The 22,190-nt window shown below is 36.2% G+C and overlaps 1 protein-coding gene across 1 annotated transcript; it reads left to right on the top strand.

Annotated features, from left to right (window-relative positions):
* The first annotated feature begins 200 nt into the window (after window positions 1–200).
* On the top strand, window positions 201–21,316 carry CCL28 (C-C motif chemokine ligand 28). The gene is made up of 3 exons (XM_015817120.1): window positions 201–314; window positions 19,390–19,516; window positions 20,986–21,316. The coding sequence occupies exons 1-3, from the start codon at window positions 254–256 to the stop codon at window positions 21,188–21,190; spliced, it is 393 nt and encodes a 130-aa protein (XP_015672606.1). The 5' UTR covers window positions 201–253; the 3' UTR covers window positions 21,191–21,316.
* The last annotated feature ends 874 nt before the right edge of the window (window positions 21,317–22,190 follow it).

Raw genomic sequence — 22,190 nt, 5'->3', positions numbered from 1 at the left:
GAAAGAATGATGCTAGAAGAAGATTGTTGGTAGGTCACAGAAAGATGCTTCAGATGGATAATGATATATCAAGGAACATAATAACAGGTTTATTTCCTACTGGAAACTCCAAAAATCCCTAACTAACTCTAGCCAATGTTTACACTTTGTTAGGGGTGGGGCAGCAAAGTTTCTTTGTAAGTCTGAAGGAGGTAGTAATAGCCTTGGCAATTCACTCACTATCACTTTCAATACTTCTGGTATATGAGGAAACATGAATGTTCACTTTGTCTTCATCGCATTTGGGATTGTCCTAGTTCATCATATGTCTGGCGGTAAGTCATTTCTAAGCATAATACTGATTTTTTACATTTGAGGGGGCTTTTTTTCCAACGCAGTTTGCTCTGCTCAGAAAAATAGTTAACTCATGCAGTAGTCATTATTGTCATCTTTGAGTGAATGATTCTGTTTTTAGATTTACCAGTGAGATCGTGGAAGTCCATGTTCTATTCATAAACAGGACAACCATACTGAGAAATCCTTGAATTCTGAAGTTGGAAGAGGAAAGGTAGCAGTTTAAATAAGGAAGCACAAGGTGACAATTATTAATCTAAATATTTATATCAGAACAAATGTGCTAAAAATAAAGTAAGAGTAGATATGTCTTCATATGCAAAAATGTGATGAATGGAGAAGGAAGCAGAGATCAGAGTATCTCCTCTATGTAGTAGTTTATTTAAAAAAAGACATTCTATGAATCAATTAGATTTTAAAAAAGAAACAGAAGCAGTGAGAGGTAGCAAATGTTACCAAAGAACAGCTAGGGATGGTTGTTAAATCATTTCTTTTTAAACACATTTTGCAGTTTAAGTCACCTATACAAATCTCAAAACTCTTTAAAAAAAGTTATTTTAAGTACAGCCCTTCTTATGAGAATATATTAGGTAAAATGAATGGATGTAGAGAGTTTTCTTTGAATTAAATCCTTTCTCCCTTACCTACAATACTGTCTAACGTATTTCTGGCTCGGCAGCATTGCCACATCAGGAAACTCCTGCTAGCTAGCACTATCCTACGTGTACACAAAGCCAGTTGTGTTCCCAGAGTTTAAAACAAAGCATTTCCTCCTATTGCTTATTGTCCATCTGTGTACTTTATGTGCCCAAAGATTAAGCTGTCCTAACAAGACCTGTGCTATAGATCTGTATGGTTTGGTGGTGCAACAAGTGGTTTTTAGGGTGAAGACCTCTGGTGAACCCACATTTCCAATTAAGTTCTTCCTAAGTGTGCAGACTAATCAATTTCTTGTATTGCCCAGCGATTAATACTGAGCATGACTTTCAGTGACTTTTAATGGAACGTCCTTTCAAATGAAGGTCATAAAAATCATTATCCTTAATTAAGGAAATGTTCAGGTGGAAAGATAGCTTGGTGATAAGCGTGGCTATCATTATTGCCTTTTCCTTCAGTGCACTGTGAATAAGGATGTAGTCCATAATATGCAAATCTTGTGCTTTCTTTAGTTGACAAGCCTCTGTTTATCTTAAACTGGCTTCATGAAATATGCAAGAGCCCCCTGTTGGCTAAAAGAAAAGAAAATAATTCCTAAAATACTACAATCTTCACAATTTGGTGGGTTTTGCTGGCTTGGGATTCTGGGAGTTTTACTCTACATCTGGAGACAATTAAGTTGGAGATAGCAAAAACAGAAAGTAAGCCTTGTTGAACATTAATAATACTTTTTTTAAGTAAATGTGTATAGAACCAGGCTATATGTATTTAACTGCACCCACAATATATCTGAAATATCTCTTATAATGATAGCTTTCTCACCTGATACTTATTAGCCAAGTTTCTTGATGGATCTTTTAAATAAAAAGCACAATAGAAAGATGGTTGTGTTGTTGTTTGCTAAGATTCTTTTATACATGTGCCTCTTATTTGGGTCATTGACACTTCTAATCAAAACATTTGCCTGGCATATCTGTCTTTCAGAATCTTTCCTGATGACAACTTAATAGTAGCACTTGTCAGTTTGACTCCCTGGTATCTGAGATCAACATTCTCAACCGGTAGAGAATGCATGGTTTGGCATTTCACATATTGTCTTGGAACTTGTTAAAGAGAGTTACAACTTGAAACTAGAGAGAAATTTCCTGACAGTGAGAACAATTAATGAATGGAACAGCTTGCTTCCTGGAGTTGTGAGTGCTCCATCGCTGGAGAAATTTAAGAAAAAATTGGATAGCCATTTCTCCAGGATGGTGAGGCTAAGTTCTTCTGCCTTGGGCAAGGGTTTGACTAGAAGGCCTCCAAGATCCTTTCTAGCCCTATGATTCTATGAGTTCTATGAGACAATGATAGGAAAGCTGGCTTGGAAATATCAGCAATAATAATAATGAAAATCTTGAGCTCATTAGAGAAATCCCAATGGGTCTAATGAGAATTTACATGTGAGAAGCTAATTTAGGATTGCACTGAGCATAACGACCAAATAACGTTTATTTCCTGCTCTAGCAAGTCTTAAAAGTTAGCACATAGCATAGTCCAATTTCTAATGTGACTTCTGGATGTTAGCCAGTAAAATCTTGGGCATGAGTTCAATTAAATTTATATTAATTATCCTGCAGTTGAATGCATAACTAATAAATGGAAGACAATCCTTGACTGTTATGTTACCCTTATTCTGAACCTAGATAACTGCAACTGCTTTAATTCAATATGTGTATATTCTTACTCTTATTTTTTTGAGTGTTTGGACAAACAATTGAACAAATGTCCTAATCTCACCTGCTAGTAAGATATACTCAAGATTTTGCCATGCAGACTCCACCAATATGTGGAAAAAGAAGTATGGATATGTCAATGAAGATTTAACAGAATAATAGAGTTGGAAGGAACATTGGAGGTCTTCTTGTCCAACCCCCTGCTCAGGCAGGAAACCATATACCATTTCAGATAAATGGTGGTCTAATTTCTTCTTTAAAATCTCCACTGATGGAACATCACCTGGAGGCAAGTTGTTCCACTGATTAATTGTTCTCACTCCTTAGTTCTAGGTTGCTTCTTTCCTTGATTAGTTTCCATCCATTGCTTCTTATCCTGCCTTCAGGTGCTTTGGAAAATTGGTTGGTTCCCTCTTCTTTGTGGCAACCCCTTAGATATTGGAACACTGCTATCATGTCTCCCCTAGTCCTTCTTTTCCTTAAGTTAGACATACCCAATTCCTGCAACCTTTCTTCATATATTTTAGTCTCGGGTTCCCTAATCATCTTTGTTGCTCATTTCTGCACTCTTTCTAGATTCTCAACATCTTTTTTACATCATGGTGACCAAAACTGGATGCAGTATTCCAAGTGTGGTCTTCCCAAGGCATTATAAAGTGGTACTAATATTTCATGTGATCTTGCTTCTATCTCTCTGTTAATGCAGCCTAGGACTGCATTGGCTTTTTTGGCAGCTGCAGCTCACTGCTAGCTGTTTCTTAGTAGTCAAGGTAGAGTTGTATGGAAGTTTAGTCTAGAAGTCATACAGGACTTCTTTTTTGTTTGTTTGTTTGTTTGTTTGTTTGTTTGTTTGTTTGAAATGTTTTGCTGCTTATCTAAGTAGCTTTTTCATTCTGAAGAAAACATGGGTATATGGAGCCACATCATGATCAAGAAACAACAGAACAAAATGTGGAGCATATTTTGAAAAACTTCACATATGGGAAAATAGTACATCATGTTTATATCTGGTCACTTTATTTAGCTTATTCGCATAATACTATATATCAAATGTGTAGTAATTAAAATTGCTAGAAGAAACAGCATCAACTTCTGATATATTACAAATACCATTTTGATGACTTGAAGTGAAGAGGATTTAAGGAACAGGATGTAAATGTCAGCCTTCTGTGTGTATAGATACAATATATACATATATACATATGTACACACACACAACACTAAAATTATGTCAACAGCAAAGCCAACCCACTGCAGATAGGCAAAGAAGCTAAAGTAGAAACAGACCTGACCTTCTTAGACTTTTAAAGTTCACAGGTATGGAAACTGTAGCCATATTTTTTCCATAGTTGGGAGAAAGATTATGACAGATCTAGACAAAAGATTAAAGGGCACAAACAACAGAAATATGCCTTGTCATGGACATTGTTTTCCTATGGCTTAGATAGCAAGAAAAACAAATTATTCAATGTTAGATCAAGTAAACCAAAACTTCTCAGAAGACCCAGATGTTTGGAAAATCAAAGGCAGCTGAACGAGTCCTACAGAAAAGAAGGTGGCCAGATACCACAGGAGAGATTCAGTTTAGTATAGAGGTTAAGACACCAGGATAGAAACCAGAAGAGTGTGACTTCTAGTCCCACTTTGGGCACAAAGAAAGCTGGGCTACCTTGACTGTCATTTTCTCAGGCCTAGGAAAGAAGCTGTGACAAACCCCTTCCAAAAAACCCTGCCAAGGGAGCTGCCATCCAGACAGTTGCCAAAAATCAACACTGATTAGAAGGTACCAAAAACTAATTTTAAAAATTCCATAGTGCCAATTGGGGGTTGAGATAGAAAAGGTAAATTATGATGGCTATTTGTCATATTGTGTTTATGTTATAATATCAGTACAGGTAGTCCTTGACTTATGACTACAACCAGGGCCAGAATTTTGATCACTAAGTGATGCATCATTAAGCAAGTCATCCCCTGACCAGACCTAAAATTATGACCATTTTACCACTAAGTGACTCACTGTGGTGGTTAAGAAAATCATGGGGTTATTAAGTGAATCACATGGTCATTAGTTGAATCCAGCTTTACCAATTGAATTTGTTCATCAGAAGCCAGCAGGGAAGGTTGCAAATTGTGACCACATCACTGCAAGATGCTGCAACTGTTGTAAATGGTTGCCAAGCATCTGAATTACGATCACATGACTGTGGGCTAGTAAAAAGGTCATAACTTCAGGGACAGACCCTAAGTCACTTTTTCCAAGGCTGTTGTAACTTTGAACTATCATTAAACTGTCATAAGTTGGCATCTACCTGTATATTACACGGAGCAGTCAAAGAGTAATTACATCCTTTTGGAAGACAGTAGCAAATCTTATCTCAGATGTCAAAAGTATAGAATTTGGCTCTCTCAAAAAAAGAAAATTAAAAAATACTGGAAAACAAAGAGGCACAAGGCAAATTTGTGAAAGTGTGGTATCCTTGTCCATCATTCACATGTTATTCTAAAAATTAGTTTTCTGAAGAAACAATTCTTTTCAGAAGGTGTCATGAAACTTTCAGTATTATTTGTTCTTCACTGTTTAGTAATGGCTTGAATCCAATTTTTGTTTGAAGAAAACTTAATAGTTTGAAAAAATGTATTTGTTTTGCTAAGCTTGTAAGACAGGTCAAGTTGCTTCTGGAGAACTGAAACAAAGGCAGCCTATTTTCACCCATACTGCTAATTCAGGTATTAGAGATTTTATACAATGGTTGCTGAGCAAGCCTGTGCACCTGGTTCACAGACAATAGAGCCTTAATAAATGGGTTTATGAATTAGATTACAGCTTAAAGCTATAAGTGAACCAGGTTTTTAATATGTGTCTTTCTTATTAGTACCATTTTAAAGGATACTCCAGCATATCTCTCAAGTGGTTCCAGACAAAAAACAGGCCTTGCACAGTGTCACTCTCGTTGCTGCAAATTTAAACCATTTCTTTGGCGGTGAAAGGAGGGTAGGGGAGGAAACTAACACAATTTGTAACCTTCCACATCTCTATCAATCTATAAGGTAGTGATTTATTATTTCCTTTCTCCTCCGACTCATTGTTTTGGATGTTATTAATCAAGAAAGAAAGAAAGAAAGAAAGAAAGAAAGAAAGGAAGGAAGGAAGGAAGGAAGGAAGGAAGGAAGGAAGGAAGGAAGGAAGAGAAAGAAAGAAAGAAAGAAAGAAAGAAAGAAAGAAAGAAAGAAAGAAAGAAAGAAAGAAAGAAAGAAAGAGAAAGAAAGAAAGAAAGAAAGAAAGAAAGAAAGTTAGTTCACTGAGGACATCATCTATTTCAGTGTTTTTCAAAGTTGGCAACTTTAAAATGTGTGGACTTCAATGCTCAGAATTCCGCAACCATACTTTGGGATTCTGAGAGTTGAAGTCTACACACCTTAAAGTGGCCAAGTTTAAATAACAATGATCTATTTGAATAAGGTGATAAAAGCTTTATTTTCCTCTCACCTCCCAGCTTTGTTTTTCTTTATATATAAAACTCTTATAGAACATAACTCTCTTCTTTCTATAATTTATTCATCAAAACCATACATTCATGTTTTTTCTGTTTTACGTAAGAACCCAATTTTTTCTGTTTTACATAAGAAACCCTTACATGAGGCGTTTTCAGTCATCAATAAAGGTAAATACTGTCTTTTCTTTAATCAAAGATGTCAATTAACCATCTCAGCAAATTCCATCAACTTCACCAACCACTCTTCCATTGTGGCCAATGTCAAATCTTTCCATCTTCATGCATCAAATAATCTCATTGCAGTTATCAAGTACAAAAGCAATGTTCCATGATTTTTCCCCCCAATTGTTTGTCGATCAATCCCAAAAGCAAAACCTCTGCTTTTGTATATTAATCTTTAAAATTCTCTGGAGCAGTGCATGTAATTTCAATTCAGAATTTTCTAGTTTTTGTACATGACTGCCAATTCTCTCCTTGTTACTCACATTTCCAACATAAATGTTAAGTGTCTTAATACATTGTAGACAGTTTATCTAGTGATATATAACAATGGTACATCATTTAGAAAAAATCTCTTTCAGATTATATTATAGTGTGAATGTTTATTCTTTCAACCACATATTTTCTCATTGTTGGGTCCTTGGTGATCTCTGAGCTTGGTTGTTTTCTTGCAGACATTTTATTGCCCAAAGTAGGTAACATCATCAGTGCTGATGATATTACCTACGGTAGTTGGGGTAATGAAATATCTGCATTTCATTACCCAAGAGATTATTTGATACACAAAGATGGAAATGTCTGCAGGAAAAACAACCAAGCTTAGAGAGCACCAAGGGCCCCTCATTTCAATCCTGGACTACAAATATCCTCCTTTATTCATATTTTCCCATTTTGTTAGCACCCTTTATCATACATTCTTTCACTTGTTCTTCTTTTGTTTCAAATTTCAGTAAAAATTTATATCTTTTAGCAATTACATATTCATCATTTGTACACTATTCTATTTCAAAGTTTCAACTGAAATAAATTCTATATTAAATCTTTCTCTTTTTTTTAGAAATGTTTTATTGATTTTTTACAGTAACAATCCTTACTGCCTGGTGTACAATGTGTTGTCTTGGTTCATATATTTTGGAAAAAAAAACAATCAATAGTTAATTAACATTCAATAATAATTATTTTTTGTAAGTCCATAATTAGTATATTAATTAATAGTATATTTCTTTGATCTTCCCTTCTCCCAATAGTATTCTCCTTCTTCAACCCTAAACAAATATTCTTAATATTTTCAATGCATAAATGGTTAAATATAAACATTTTTTTCATGTTTGTACAAATAATAATAGCATCCATGTATGACATTTTTTTATCAACTTGTGTTGTTTTTATAAAAATCATCTTATTAATTCACCATATATCCTATTTTCATAGTTCTTATTTAAGCTTAATTTCCCTTTAATATTCAGACAATTTTTATCAATCATCATTTTCTCAATACTGATCATCTAAATATCCAGGTTTTCCATTTAGATACACCATCCCAATGTTTTCATATTTCATGCATTATAAAAATACTATATTGCTTATCTATCTTATGACATCTACCTATAACATCTTTTCCGATTAGTTTATATTTTACTTATATTTGTAAAAGTTAATTTGTTAAATCACTATATATCTTATTTTCAAAGTTCTTATTTAAGCTTAATTTCCCCTCAGTATTTCAGTCATTTCTTAGTCCTAATTCTCTTCAGCTTAATTTACCTTTAAATTTCAAACTTTTCATTCACATACATCATCCCAATATTTTTACATTTTATACAGTATATTATGAAAAATACTATATCACTTATATCTCTTATCCCTCTTATTGTAAGGCCCCTTTATATCCAAAGTTATCTGTTCTTTTAACCATATTCAAACAAATGTTTTGCTCATGTATACTCCATCTGCCTCTGGCCTCCTTTTGCCAAGTAGCTTTCCCAGTTAATATATTCCGTTTTCCAAGAAGTTCTTGTATTTTTGTAAGTATTGTTCGGAGTGGAGAAGACAGGATAAATAGAGTATATGCTTTTTGTCTCCCAAACTCTAATGGTTCTCTTGGCAGTTCTATAGTCCATTTTATTAAATCTTCTTTCTTATACTCAGATTTATTTTGACATTCTGATGAATAAAATATCTTTTCCATTTTTATTGTTATGTCAAAGTCTTGTAGGTTTTTTCCTGTTTGTGTTAAATTATAATTCTCTTTATTTGTAGCTTTGCTTATTAAGTCATTTTCTTCTAGTTTATGTTCTGTTATCTGATTTGTTTGTTCATTCTTTACCATCATTTTCTGAGTGTTTTTTGATTGTGGGTTTAGATTAGAGATGTGCTCATTTATGTCGTCAAAGTTATTTTTGATCTCCTCATAGTTTGAATCTATTGTCATTTATATCTATCGTAGCATTACATACATTTTCTCCTGGAAAGTATTTGTCTTGTCTTGAAATGTTGCTTCTGGAGGTCTTTAATATTCCAGGCTAGGTGCTTCGGGAGTAAGTATTAAATGTGGTTTTCTGTCATTTTTTGATAAGTATGCAATGTCCATGTTGTCTTCCCCTTTCAAATAGTTCTTTATCAGTGCCATAGTTTCTATAATTAGGCTTATCAAACCAGCCAAACTCAGAATCCAAACAGCCCAATTTTGTGTAGTTCTTATCTTTATATATAGTTTTTATAATCCACTGTATTTCCAATTGTCAAGGCACCAGTAAAATTAGTATTTTATAACAGTTCTTTTATTCAGGGTTCAGTTGTCAATCAGTCAAAACTGCAATTCAGTATATTTAGCCACTTTGAGTCCTTCGTGTAAATTCCCCCCTAAAAGTTTAGCCTAGAGTCAAAGTTTTTCTTTTTCTGTAAACAATTTTTGAATTTAAACAACAGTCAGAGTATTTCTTTTCCTTCAGACACTTTTTAATCTTATGGCTGGCCCAGTATGTATTCTTTCTTTGTTCCAACAAAGTTGTCTTCTGAGGTTATTAAAGTTCAAAGGAACAGATTATTCTTTGTTTCTGGGCATCTTGCCAATTACTGAGTCAGTGTTGTTAATGTTCTATGTCCTAGTTCTCCACTAGGTGTCAGTAGTTATTTGTTTTCCAGCTTTTTCAGATGAAAGATTATTATTTATTATTATTTTTATAGTTTCATCAAAACCCTTTAAAGTATAATCTTAGCATTTTTTTTAATTTCTAGATTTATCCAGACCATAGTATTTTAACTTTGATTTCAATATATTTCTTTCCCCCTTAAACGTTAATTTGCTGCTTCCGTCTATGAGGGAGTGGGAGTGTAGTCCCCTCCCTTCACTTTTGGAGGTTTTCTTACTTTGGGGATCTTTCCCAAGAACATAGTTACAGAGTAGAGGAGAGAAGATCAATACTCTCACCAGTTCCAAGCATGCTGTTCACCGTTGTTCTGGTTCGTGCTCTTGGACTTTGGCTGCAAGTAGCTTGGGCTAGACGCTGGTGTGCAGCTAGCCTTTCTCCTGTTGGGTTAGAGGGCTTCCTCCAGATCAAACAGAACGACCACCATCATTCCGTGATCGTCAGGGCACCTCTCTTTCTTCGTCATCTCTCTGGGGCCACTTCAGACCCATTTAGGGTCCCCTGGCAGGGCGAAATCAGCCATGGGGTGCAGAGCTTTGCAATCCAGCAGCCGTGCGCTACAGTGCAAAAATTGGAAGTCTCCTCTACATTAAATCTTTCAATAAATGTAAATAAGGGAACCATTAACATCTATATCTCTCTGCCATCAATTTTTCTCTTGATTTTATTTTATATTCTCTTTGACAAAATTCTAGTATCTCACAATAAGTTAACCATTTCTGCTTTACTATTATTTTTCTTCTATAAAATGCTTGTGCTGAGATCCACAAAGATGTTTTGGGGCAGAACCTGGGTTTCTACCTATTTTGTCACTCAATATGGCACATCTTACATACAGATTTTTAAAATCCACACTAACTTGGACTTTGTCATACTACAAATAACCATGCCACCAAAATCTCAGGTTATGTCCTTCTAACTCCAAGAGCCTTCTATTTTTTACAGCACTGACTCTTTCATCCAAACCAAACAAGTTGCCAACTACAGTTTAAAACCTGGTAAACAGGTTTTATCTTTTATCTTCCTGATAATCCATCTGATTCAGACATCTTTTTAGTTTAGTTTATTTAATCTTTTTTACAGTTTCCAAAATTTCCCTATTGTGACAGGTCCATTAATAATTTTCTCTGTTCCTCTGTAATCCTCTGTAAATTTTGTTTCCATCTATTTTCTCTAGAGAGATGTCATTTCCTTTATACAAGTTACAATAATATTGGTGCAATGCTTTTAGTAGAGCTGTTATTCCCTCCCTCTTGTAAGTTCAATTTTATTTTCTTTTTTTCTTCTTCTCATAATTTATATGCCATCCACTTCTCTGGTTTATCTGCAAAATGAATGTTTTTGTTTTACCTAATTCATTTTATTTCAATTACTCTTACTATTAACAGAGTTAACTGACATTGTAAAATCTTAATTTGTTGAGAAATACTTCTTTGGAAATTTCTTTAATTCTTCTTCTCTTTTTATTTCATCCAAACCTTGCGTTTTCTCTTGGCTCTTCACTATTATATTGTATGTAACCCCTAATGAAAGCTTTACTTGCATCCCAAACCTTTTCTATCTGCTATTTCTAAATGTTAATTATTCTAATTAATTTAGGTAATGGACAAAGATGTTTTTCTCCCTGTAAAGTTTATTGGGCAACCCCCATCTACACTGTAGATTAATTGTCTTGGTAATAGAGCTGTCAATAAACTACTCATGTCCCTGTCTCCTCAGCCTGACCTTGCCCCATCCATATTCCCTCTGTTAAACAGAGATTTAGTGCTGTCCTTAAGCATTCAGCTCCATTCCGTCGCCCCAATTCCATTCCAATGCAAGGAATTACAGCGTTGTTAAAAGAAAAAAACACAGAGATTTAGTGCTAATGAAAAATAGTTCTACTCCAGAATTTTGCTAATCTTGATAGGGAAATCCTCTAATCCAGTGTTTCTCAACCTTGACCATTTGAAGTGGGATGGACTTCAAGTCCCAGAATTCTCCAGCCAGCTTTGCTGGCTGGGGAATTCTGTGAGTTGAAGTCCATCCCTCATTAAGCGGCCAAGGTTGAGGACTTCCGGTTTTGCGTGGTAGCAACTTGTTGTGGGCTTGCAGATTCTCCACACCCCCATGGCTAATTTCGCCCTGCCTGGGGATCCTAAATGGGTCTAAGTCACCCCAGAGAGGCGATGAAGAAAGAAGGGTGCTCCAGCAATTCTGGAACGGCAGCGGCCATTCTGTTTGACTTGGGAAAGCCTTCTAACCTGACAGGAGAAAGGCTGGCTGTATTGCATCGACCAGCCCAAGCTACTAGCAACCGATGTCCAAAAGCATTAACCAGCACAACTGTGAACAGTGTGCTTGAAACTGGGTGAGGAATTTGATTTTCTCTTTTCTATTCTACATTTAATTTCCTGGACAAAATCCCCAAGAAGCAAAATACCTCCGAAAGGGAAGGAGGGGGATTTCCGCCCCACCCTTATACTAACGCTAGCGGCGAATTAATCTTTTTATGGAGGATCAAAATATATGGAAGTGAAAAACAAATAGTTGCTGACACCTAGTGGTGGATGAAGACTATGACAGCTATGACTTTAATATAACACTTGGCAAAACTTGGGAAAACCTAATCTGTGTTTGTGATCTTCAAAGTTTTAGCAACAAAGAACAGCTGTGACAAAAAAAGACAATAATCTGGGCTGTAGACAAAGAGAGAATTATAAATTTCATAGGAGGAGATATATAGTATACTGCAACTAATTCAAACAACAATAACTTTAAACCACAAAGAAATCCAAAATAACTTTTAAAATATAAATCAATTTATTTCTAAGTTAACTCTACAACAAAAAAAATTCCCAGAAAACAACAACAGAGAAGGAGCAGATAAAACAGATAAATGGATCTAGACTTGAGAATAGAGACTTAAAGATGGAACTTAACAAAACAAGGAAACATGATTTAATCCTAGTGGAAAAAAGTTTACAAGAATTGGAAAAAAACAACTTATCCCTTAAGACAGACATGTCAAACTCGCAACATCACATGATGTTGTGAGACGTATCGGGACAGTTTTGCCATTGCCGGCAATGGGATGGGCGTGGCTTCTGGATGACGTGTCCAGCCCGCAGGCCGGCAGTTTGACACCCCTGCCTTAAGACTACAAAATAAATCTGAAGATAAGAAAACAGATTGGATAAAATGGACTGTAGAGATATCAGGAACTTTGGAGAGAAAGGAAATGATAAGAGAAGTGGAGAGAAAGAAAAAGAAAAAGATTTTCAACAAATATGAAAAGGTAGAAGCCCCGTACAAAGACACTTCACCTGATTTACTTTTTATATCTACAGCAACATTTACGAACATACGGAAAAACTTTTTCATTCAGCAAAATACATTGATTAAGAAAGATACTGGGCAAAGGAAAAAGACTAAAGTGGAAACCAAGAAAATAGATGATGGGACCTACCAGAGAGAATACTTTAAAAAGAAACATTTGTTTGAATATGGTTAAAGAAATAGAAATGTTTTGGAATATATACATTATTCTAAGAGCGATGAATTCCCTAAATAATATAGTATGCTTTTTTCCCTTTTTTGTTCTCTTTCTTGATATGAGTTATATAAAAAAATTGAAATGACTTAGATAAAGGAAATGTTTTAGATACTTAAATGTGATTGAATTTAAGAAAATTATAATGGATAAAAATGTTTTGAATAAGAGTTAAAGGACTAGATGACTAGGTGTATTAAATGGAATGTTTAAAGATTAAACATATTTTTAATTATGGTTAAAAAGAATAAGAAATTTAGGAAATAAATATATATTAGCTTAGGAGGGATATATATTTTAAGTAGTATGTTATTTTTTATGTTTCTTTACTCTTGCTCTCCTTTCTTTTTTTTTCCATTGTTCTATCTATTCCTTAAGAAATTTAAAAGTGTGAGATGGTTCATATGGAAAAATACAGTTAAATTTTTAAGTGTAATTAATTTTTGAGAAAATCTTAACCAGTAAGAATACCTAGAATTTGGTGGGAGAAACAAATTAAAATAAGGTCTGTAACAGAATCTATGATAAGGCAACCAGAATGATTGGATAGAAAAGAAATATTATATTGATGCGACTATTATTTTTAGGAATATTGGGAAAGAATTATATATTTAATTGTTATCTATCAAACCAATCAGAATTGTATTAACTCAATGTTTGCAAAAGAAGATATTTTGGAAAAAGAGGAAATCAACTAAGACCATTATGTGGATTATGGATTATAGAAAGCAATTGTTAATTATTGTTTTACAAATGTAACCCAGACAACACACTGTTCACCAATTATTGTGATTTACTGTATGTTTTTTTTTTTAAAAATCAATAAAATATATTACAAAAAAAAGAGGCCAAGGTTGAGAAACACTGCTCTAATTCAGTATTTTTTTTTCCAATTTTGGAACACTTTAAGATGTGGGGAATTCTGGGAGTTGAAGTCCCTGCATCTTAAAACTGCCGTGTTTGAGAAACACTGCACTAATCTCTTTCCTTAACTTGCCTCTGTAAAGACATCGTTACACACCCAAAGTCTGTAAAGACATCCTTACACACCCAAATGCCCTTTGTTGTCATGATTGTCCACCTTCATGCTGGCATAGTGTCCCGATGCTTCCAGGATGGGACAACAGCACGTCTAACTTAAAGGCTTTTAGAATTATTTCCCTGAAATGGTTCTTAGTGTGAACTATTCTTTGCTGGACTGATAAAAAGCAGAGATGGATTGTCTTTCTCTTCTGTATCCTCTATGTTTCGTGGCTGGCAACTGTTTTGTGGAATGGCGAAAACAAACTTAAGGCCACAGAAGCCAAGACCTGAGATGAAATGCAGTCAGTCTTAGCTGGACAAGGGCAAAACCTAGTTTTTTCTGGCAATTCTGGAATATTATAAATACCCCATGAGGAAGGACTGTTAGATAATAATTGATGAGTATTAGAAAAAAGGTCAATGTTCACAGATAAGATGGGGACTTTTATTTCCTGTTTCTTCTCCTTTTTTTCCTCAGGGAGTTTTCAGACACTAGTATTAAAGCTTGCAGAAAGGACATTTTATTTCAATCTTTACCATCTAACCTTCCTCCTGGCTCTATTTACTGCATACCTTGAGCCTATCCACCTTTTACTTTTTTTCACAAAACTGTAATGCAAGTAGTCCTCAACTTACGACCACAATTGAGCCCAAAATTTCCATTGCTAAGCAAGAGTTGTTAAGTGAGTTTTGCCCCATTTTATGAGTGAATCACTGCAGTTATTAAGTTGGTAACACGGTTGATAAGTGAATCTGGCTTCCCCACTGACTTTGTTTGTCAAAGGTTGCAAAAGGTGATCAACCGTCCTAAATATTAGTCATTTGCTAAGCATCTGAATTTTGAACACTTGACCACAGGGATGCTGCAAAGGTCATAAGTGTGAAAAATGGTAATGAGTTACTTTTTTCAATGGTGTTGTAACTTCAAATGGTCACTAAACGAAAGGTTTTAAGTCAAGGACTACTGGTATTTAAAATTTCTGTTTGGACTCCAGGCAATTCCCTATGACTCCTCTACAAAATTGTATTCCATTCCCATTTTGCACTGATGTTCGCCTAATCTCTAGCAGTCAGTAGGTTTTACTTTGCCACTAAACACACAAAATCTTCTGCTTACAGAATCTGTTCCTTAGGATTTTATTTTTATCCATTTTCCCCTGGCTTTGGAACATCAGAAACAGAAAATATGGCTTATTTTATACATATATATAAAATCGGCCCAAAAACTGTTAAGAGTGAAAAGTTGTTTTACAGATGCCAGAGAAACAAGATTTATTCTGGGATTTTTTAAAAGATTACAGAAAGTGCTGCGATACATCCATTGCATCTGATCTCAATAATCCAAAACTGAACACCAAAATCTTCTGCATGTTTCAAAGGATTTCAGATACATCTTTGAGGAGCTTGAAAAAAAATGGTTTGAATCAATCCATTCTGCCCATTTGGGATAAACCAACAGGATACTCTGATGAGGAAACAGTGATCCTAGATATTTCTGAACCATTAACTTTCAGAAGCCCAACCAACATGTCTGACAATGAGGATGCTGGGAGTTGTAGTTTCATATAAAACATTCTGCTTACAAATAAGTACACCTCAGTTCAGGTTTCTTTTTCCTTCTGTTCAATTGTGTCAGGTTCTCAGACACTGCCTGGACAAATCTCTACAGTTCTCGTGGCAAAACTTTTTCAGAAATGACTTGCCCTTTCTTGGTTCCTAGACTTGAGAGAAAGTGACTGGCCTAAGGTCATTCAGCTGGCTTTGTGCCTAAGGCGGGATTAGAACTCATGATCTCTCGGTTTCTAGCTTGACGCCTTAGTCCAGGGGTGTCAAACTGCCGGCCCGTGGGCCAGACGCATCATGTGGAAGCCGCGCCCACCCCATTGCCGGCAATGGCAAAACCGGCCCGATACTTTGCGTGACGTCACGTGACGTCGCGAGTTTGACATGCCTGCCTTAGTCACTAGACCAAACTGGCTCTCTCAATACAATATACAAAATGCAATAAAGAGCTTCTACCCCAAAGGTGCTTTTACTAAAAGGCAGCTGGACTTTGTGTTCTTTGTTTTTGTTTTTTGTTTTGAAAAATATTTCACTTTTCATGCAAGAAGCTGCCTGCGAAGCAAAACATTTTCAAAGGAAACAACAACAACAACAAAGTCCAATTGCCTTTTGGGACAACCATGACCTGAACAATTGAGAATCTCCATAGGCTTCTATATATTGATGGTAGGGATCTATTTGTATATAGAAACTGATGGGTTGATTGATTGATTGATTATCTGCCACAAATCATTGTCAGCTTTTAATGATCACAGAGATTTTTGCCATGACGATCTGCTCCTAACCTGGTCTTTCAGATTTTCTAACGCTGCACTGATTTCTACTGTAACTGAATCTCATCCTTCTTGCTGCTGTGGTCATCTTCTCTTCCCTTCCACGTTTCCCAGCACTAAAGCCTATTTCAGAGAACTATGTCCAAAGTAGGATAATTTCAGCCTGGTCATTTGTGCTGTGTTAAAACATTTTAACTAGTTATCTTCATCAGCAATATAGAGCAATGTTTTTCGCATTGTGTTTTGCAGAACTTAATAGAGATTCCATTAAAGACTGTGAGGAGTGAGGTTTATTTGAATAAAGTCAATATTTTATACTTACAGCTTTACCTCTTTAACAAAGGTCCTGAGATTATTATTATTTTTTTTAACTAACAGATTTTATGGCTTGAAAAAGTTTGAAAAACTGGTATAGTTCCATAGTATAACTCAGTGTTTCTCAACCTTGGCAATGGGTTACCTGGGGAATTCTGGGATTTGAAGGCCACACATCTTAAAGTTGCCAAGGTTGAGAAATACTGGGGTAACTTGGTCCAGACTTCAACAGCACATATATGAAATGATGGAAATATTTTTACAACTTTGAAGACAGGAATGACAAGGAAGCCCTAACTGCATTTTAGTTCTCTTACATGAATGCTTAAGAACGATAGATTTCTTTGATAGTCTCAAACTTGTTGGAAATTTATTTCTGTTTTAATTTCTCCTCAGCAAACTCCCAGTTAATTCCTATACTGTAACCAAATCAGAGTAAACATGCATGTTGCTCAGCACAACTAGCTAAACATAACTAGCTGGATGCTTATTTATTCAATGTGAGCTAGTATTACAATCAGGTAACTGGCAAAACAGGACAAAAGGCAGTTAAAAGCAGGGAGAGAGATATAAACAGGAAAGCGAGAAAAGGTCAGGTGATTTAATAAAGACAATCTATATATCTTTATCTAAATGCACCAAACTTTCCAGGGTTGCTGGAAACCATTCTGTTGCTAATTAGCATGGCTGGTTCCAAGGGAGCTTTAACCCCTTTTGGTACATCATGGAGCAGAATAAAAATGAAAGGAGGACACCAGGTGATCTTTTCTCTATTCTTCTCCATGAAGGAAAAACTTAGGATGTTATAGCCAACATCCTTATCAGCTCCATGTACTGAATTATGTACTCTAAAGGGTGGTACCACCATTCATCATTTCATGCTTTGAGTCCCAATGGTTCTTTCAGCCTGACAAAGTGGTGCCTTGGCAGTGGCCTGGTAAGTATATTTGCCACCTTGTCATCAGTTGGGCAGTACTTCAATTTTTATTTTTTCTTTTGCTTTTGAGTCAGTCTTGACTCCTGGCACCTGCAGTTTTGTTGGCAAGATTTCAGAAGTGGTTTGCCATTGCCTGCTTTCTAGGGCTGAGAAAGCATTGGCCACCCAGTTGGCTTTGTGTCTAAGGCAGGACTAGAACTCATGGTCTCCCAGTTTCTAGCCTGGTGATTTAACCACAATACCAAACTGCCTCACACTTCAGTATTATCTGCCTCTTTTCTTGTATGTCCTTCACACTGCAGTTCAATAGCTACATGTCTCATATTGGGTCTGGACAGCTTGGTATCTGCATTTCCTAAAGCTAGATTTTCCATGAACATCTGTTGTTTTAAAACCCACTTATAAAAACACACTTTTTGGCACTTTTGTAGCTCTGTTAGAATCCATTTTTGTTTTAGTGCAATAATTCAATTGTTTTCCATGAGTTGTGATCACGTACACCCCTTGTCCAATTGTGCAGCACATTCTACCAGAATTTAGGATTCCTTTGTAAAATTTCTGAGATCTTTATAATTCTAATTCTAGGTGTCAGCAGCCCTTCAGAAAAATGTTACTACAGGTAGTCCTCATTTTGTGACCACAAATAGGATACACCACACCATTGCTAAGCATCACAGTTGTTACGTGAAACATCACATGATGATAGACTAATGACCTGACTTCCGCTGTGTCGTTAAGTGAATTACTCAGGCTCATTAAATGAGACATCATATAACTGCAACTTATGATTTTACTTCCATGTTTTCCATTATCTCTGCTTGTACAAGTTGTTTGGGAAACACACAACTGGCAATCTTGTGACCATGGGATGCTGAGACAGTTGTAAATAAATGCCTGTTAGTTGAGAAGCACCTGCATGTTGATCACATGAATCTGGTAATGTTGCACAGGTCTTAAATGCAAGGACAAATCCTAAAGTTACTTTTTCAGGTCTGTCCTGACTTCAAACGGATACTAAATGAGACAGTCAGTCTTATTTAGTATCCATAAGATTATCTGGGACACACTACACATCCTCTTCACGACCTGTTTTCCTTGTTACCTTCTGGGAGCCGCAGAACATCCGTAGCAGAACATCCAGATTCAGCCATAGTTTCATTCCATACAGCATTAACCTTGTGAAGTCTCAAGCTTCCTCCTTCCGTTATATATTCAAGATGGACAGTATTTAATATTTATTTGCTACGTATATGTAGGGGTGTGGGTCTATACATATGTTGTTCATAATATGTTTAGGTTGTGTCATGTATGTGTTTCACTTTGAGAGCGGGCAACTAAATTTCATTTTTGATGTGTGCCATTGTGCCCACAGTAAAAAAAATGACAATAATGGTGCTCCAGATGTTGATGTTGTTTTTCCCTTTTTGCTTCCTGGGTAGATTCTGAGTTCCATACATCAAACTAGATTGGCTTGCATTAGTATTTACAGACTGCAAGTCATTTGGGGATACCCCTTTTTCTTCATTAAAATGAGAAATGGATGTGTTTACGTTTCCAGTTTTTAAGTCCAAAATCTGTAACCTTTTGTTCTTATGCGATAGATAGTACTATTTCTAACTTCTGTAATTTATTCCTTTTTTTCCTCTAAGGATGAATGTCTACACTTGGCAACTAAATGCCATGATTATTACAATGCTTGCTCAAGGAGTAACTGTGTTGACTTGAGTTCTTGAAATTTTGCTGTCAAGTGCTTAGAGAACTTCATTACAATTCTAGTAGCGCTTGATATATAGCTATTCAGTATAGAGCCCCAGTTGAGCAGCCCTTATTTTTAGCCACACTGAATTCACTGGTTACTGAATTATAATAAAAAAAATAATGTCTTCTATTTCTTCTAGCTATATTTCCTGTCTTCTTTGACTGTTGCACAGAAGTAGCCAATCACATCCCCAGAAGATGGTTAAGAAGAGTGGTGAAATTTGAGATCCAAAAGAGTGATGATTTATGCAGAATACCGGCTGTGATGTAAGTGATACACAACACACACAATTGTACACCACATATACATGTACATGCATACCCAACAACAGGATATTCCAACAAAATGGATATCCATGAGACTTCATCAAAAAGTGCCTGACCACTCAATCCAATATAGCACAACCAACACAAGCTGTAAAAAAGATAACACTACCATACATCATAAATATTTCAGAAACCACCAATAGACTATTGCAACCATGTAGCATCAGTGTAGTACACAAACCAAATAAAACTCTCCAAAACTTCCAAAGTTAACCAAAAGTCCCAGCAGCCTAGAAGAAAAAACAGGAGCTACCTATAACATACAGTGTAAAGGCTGCAACAGCACTACATAGGACAAACAGGCAGAAGACTAGGAGAATACATCCACAACTAACAGTCATAAGACATGATAAAATCTCTTGAGTTTCACAACACATGAACAGACTTAGCCATAGTTTCAACTGGGAAACTGTGACCATCCTAAACCAAGCCAAGTCCAAAAAGCTGGAGAATTCCTGGAAATAATTAACAACAACAACAACAACAATAAAGTTGGAAGGGACCTTGGAGGTCACCTAGTCCGACCCCCTGCGCAGGCAGGAAACCCTATACCATTTCAGAGAAATGGCTGTCCAATCTTCTTAAAAAATTTCAATGTTGGAACATTCACAACTTCTGGAGGCAGGTTGTTCCACTGATTAATTTTAAGTTAAGTTTGGCACTTTGACAAATCGTCCATTGATAAGCACATAGACATAAACCATATCTATGTACCATTCAAAAGAGACAATCTACAAGCCAAAAAGGGAACAAAAAGACGAAAACACCTGCCACCAGTAATCAGCACCTAGATGAGCATAGATTGACTCCAAGATTAACATCAGACCAACAATCAAAAAGTAAACAATACCCCAATCAAGGATCTGCCAAACAAGCTAACCTAAACAGCCCAACCAAAGAACCACCAAGACCACTCCCACCAATAGGGCTAGGCTAGCCACTGGAATATAAATTGAGAGCAAACCACATTCTTTAGTAGCACTGATGATATTATCTAGCTTGGGTAATGAGACGTCTGCAAGGAAACAACCAAGCTCAGAAAGCACCAAGGACTTTTGTGCTTACTACCAAGCATTAACTTTGCTTTCTTTTGCCACAGTCATTATCCTTCTACATTTTTTTTTTGTATTTTGAGACTTTCTTCAGTTCGCTTTCTTCTTTTCTGCTCTTGCCAAGAACTGTGACATCCACTGTCCACACATTTTTGTCCTTTTTATGCATAATTGTTAAATCTGGGTATTATGTGGCAAATGCTTGTCTCTTTGAATTCTAAAGTCACTCTAGATTCTTTATTGTCTCTTACTTTGTCTATTTTATGGTCCCACCAGTTCTTGACTGCAGACAAATTATATTCTTTGCAGATATTGTTATTAGTTCTTTTTAAAATCTTTTTTTTCTCATCCTCATAGCCTTCACACCAGGCGCAAAAAGCTATGTGTAAGTCCATTGAATAAAAATGTGAAGAGATGGATGAAGCAAATGACCAGGTGTTGCCAGAGAAGTGATCCAGAAATCTGGAAAACGAGAAAACTCAGAAGAGGGAGGAAAACTATGAGGAAAGATCACATATTTGCTATGTGCAAGAAAGATGCTGCAATCTGCACCATGCAATAAATATGATAAAAGTCTCAGAATAATGGATCCCATAAACATTTTAACTTGTCTTTCATTTAAAACTCCTTCCTGAAAAGACTACCACAGCTGAATGTTTCCAGGTAATGGCCAGGTCCACAAATCATAAAATTGTTCTTAGTTTGCACATTCTGTTTAAGTCATGACCTGTGATTGATAAAGCACATTGTGTAGGGTCATATAAGATACTAACCATCATACGATCATTGATTTTGCTTATACAGGTAGTCCTTGACTTACAACCATTCATTTAGTGGTACTTCAAAGTTACAATGGCACTAAAAAATGATTTACGACTGTTGCAACCTGAATTAAAGTAACTAGAAGAATAAATTGTATAGACATGGCAGGAGCCCTACAAATATATCAAACACATTAGCCCCGGATCAGGGAACAGAGCCCGGGGATAAGGACTTCTTGGATCCACAAGACAGAGAGTGGGTATCATCCTTAACTCTGGGGGAAGGATGATATTCTAGAGCAGGCATGTCAAACTTACAATGTCATGTGACGTCGCGTGACGTATTGCGACTTTTTTCCCATTGCTGGCAATTGGGTGGGCGCGGTTTCGGCGTGATGCATCCGGCCTGCAGGCTGGCAGTTTGACATGCCTGTTCTAGAGCGTGTGGATGAGACAGAGAAGGCAGACTTCCTAGGCCCCATATAATGGCAATGCTTAATAGACTGGATCTGAAATGTCCCCACTCTAGCCAAATATAGCAGACAAGCAGAAACAAAGGGGGATAGGTACTCAGATAACTAGGCTCTATGCCAGGGGTGTCAAACTGCCGGCCCGTGGGCCGGTTTCATCATACCGGAGCCATGCCCACCCCATTACCAGCAATGGCGAAAAAGCTCCGATACGTCGCACAATGTCACGTGACGTCGCGAGTTTGACATGCCTGCTCTGTGCCATGTTGCACACACATACACTTTTGCAATTGATAGCTTAAAGATGAGAACAACTACACATCTGTGATCA

This window comes from Protobothrops mucrosquamatus, unplaced genomic scaffold, assembly GCF_001527695.2.
Source record: "Protobothrops mucrosquamatus isolate PMUCROS unplaced genomic scaffold, P.Mucros_1.0 scaffold554, whole genome shotgun sequence".
In the NCBI taxonomy this organism is placed as follows: Eukaryota; Metazoa; Chordata; class Lepidosauria; order Squamata; family Viperidae; genus Protobothrops; species Protobothrops mucrosquamatus.
This window is presented reverse-complemented; position numbering and strand designations above follow the sequence as displayed.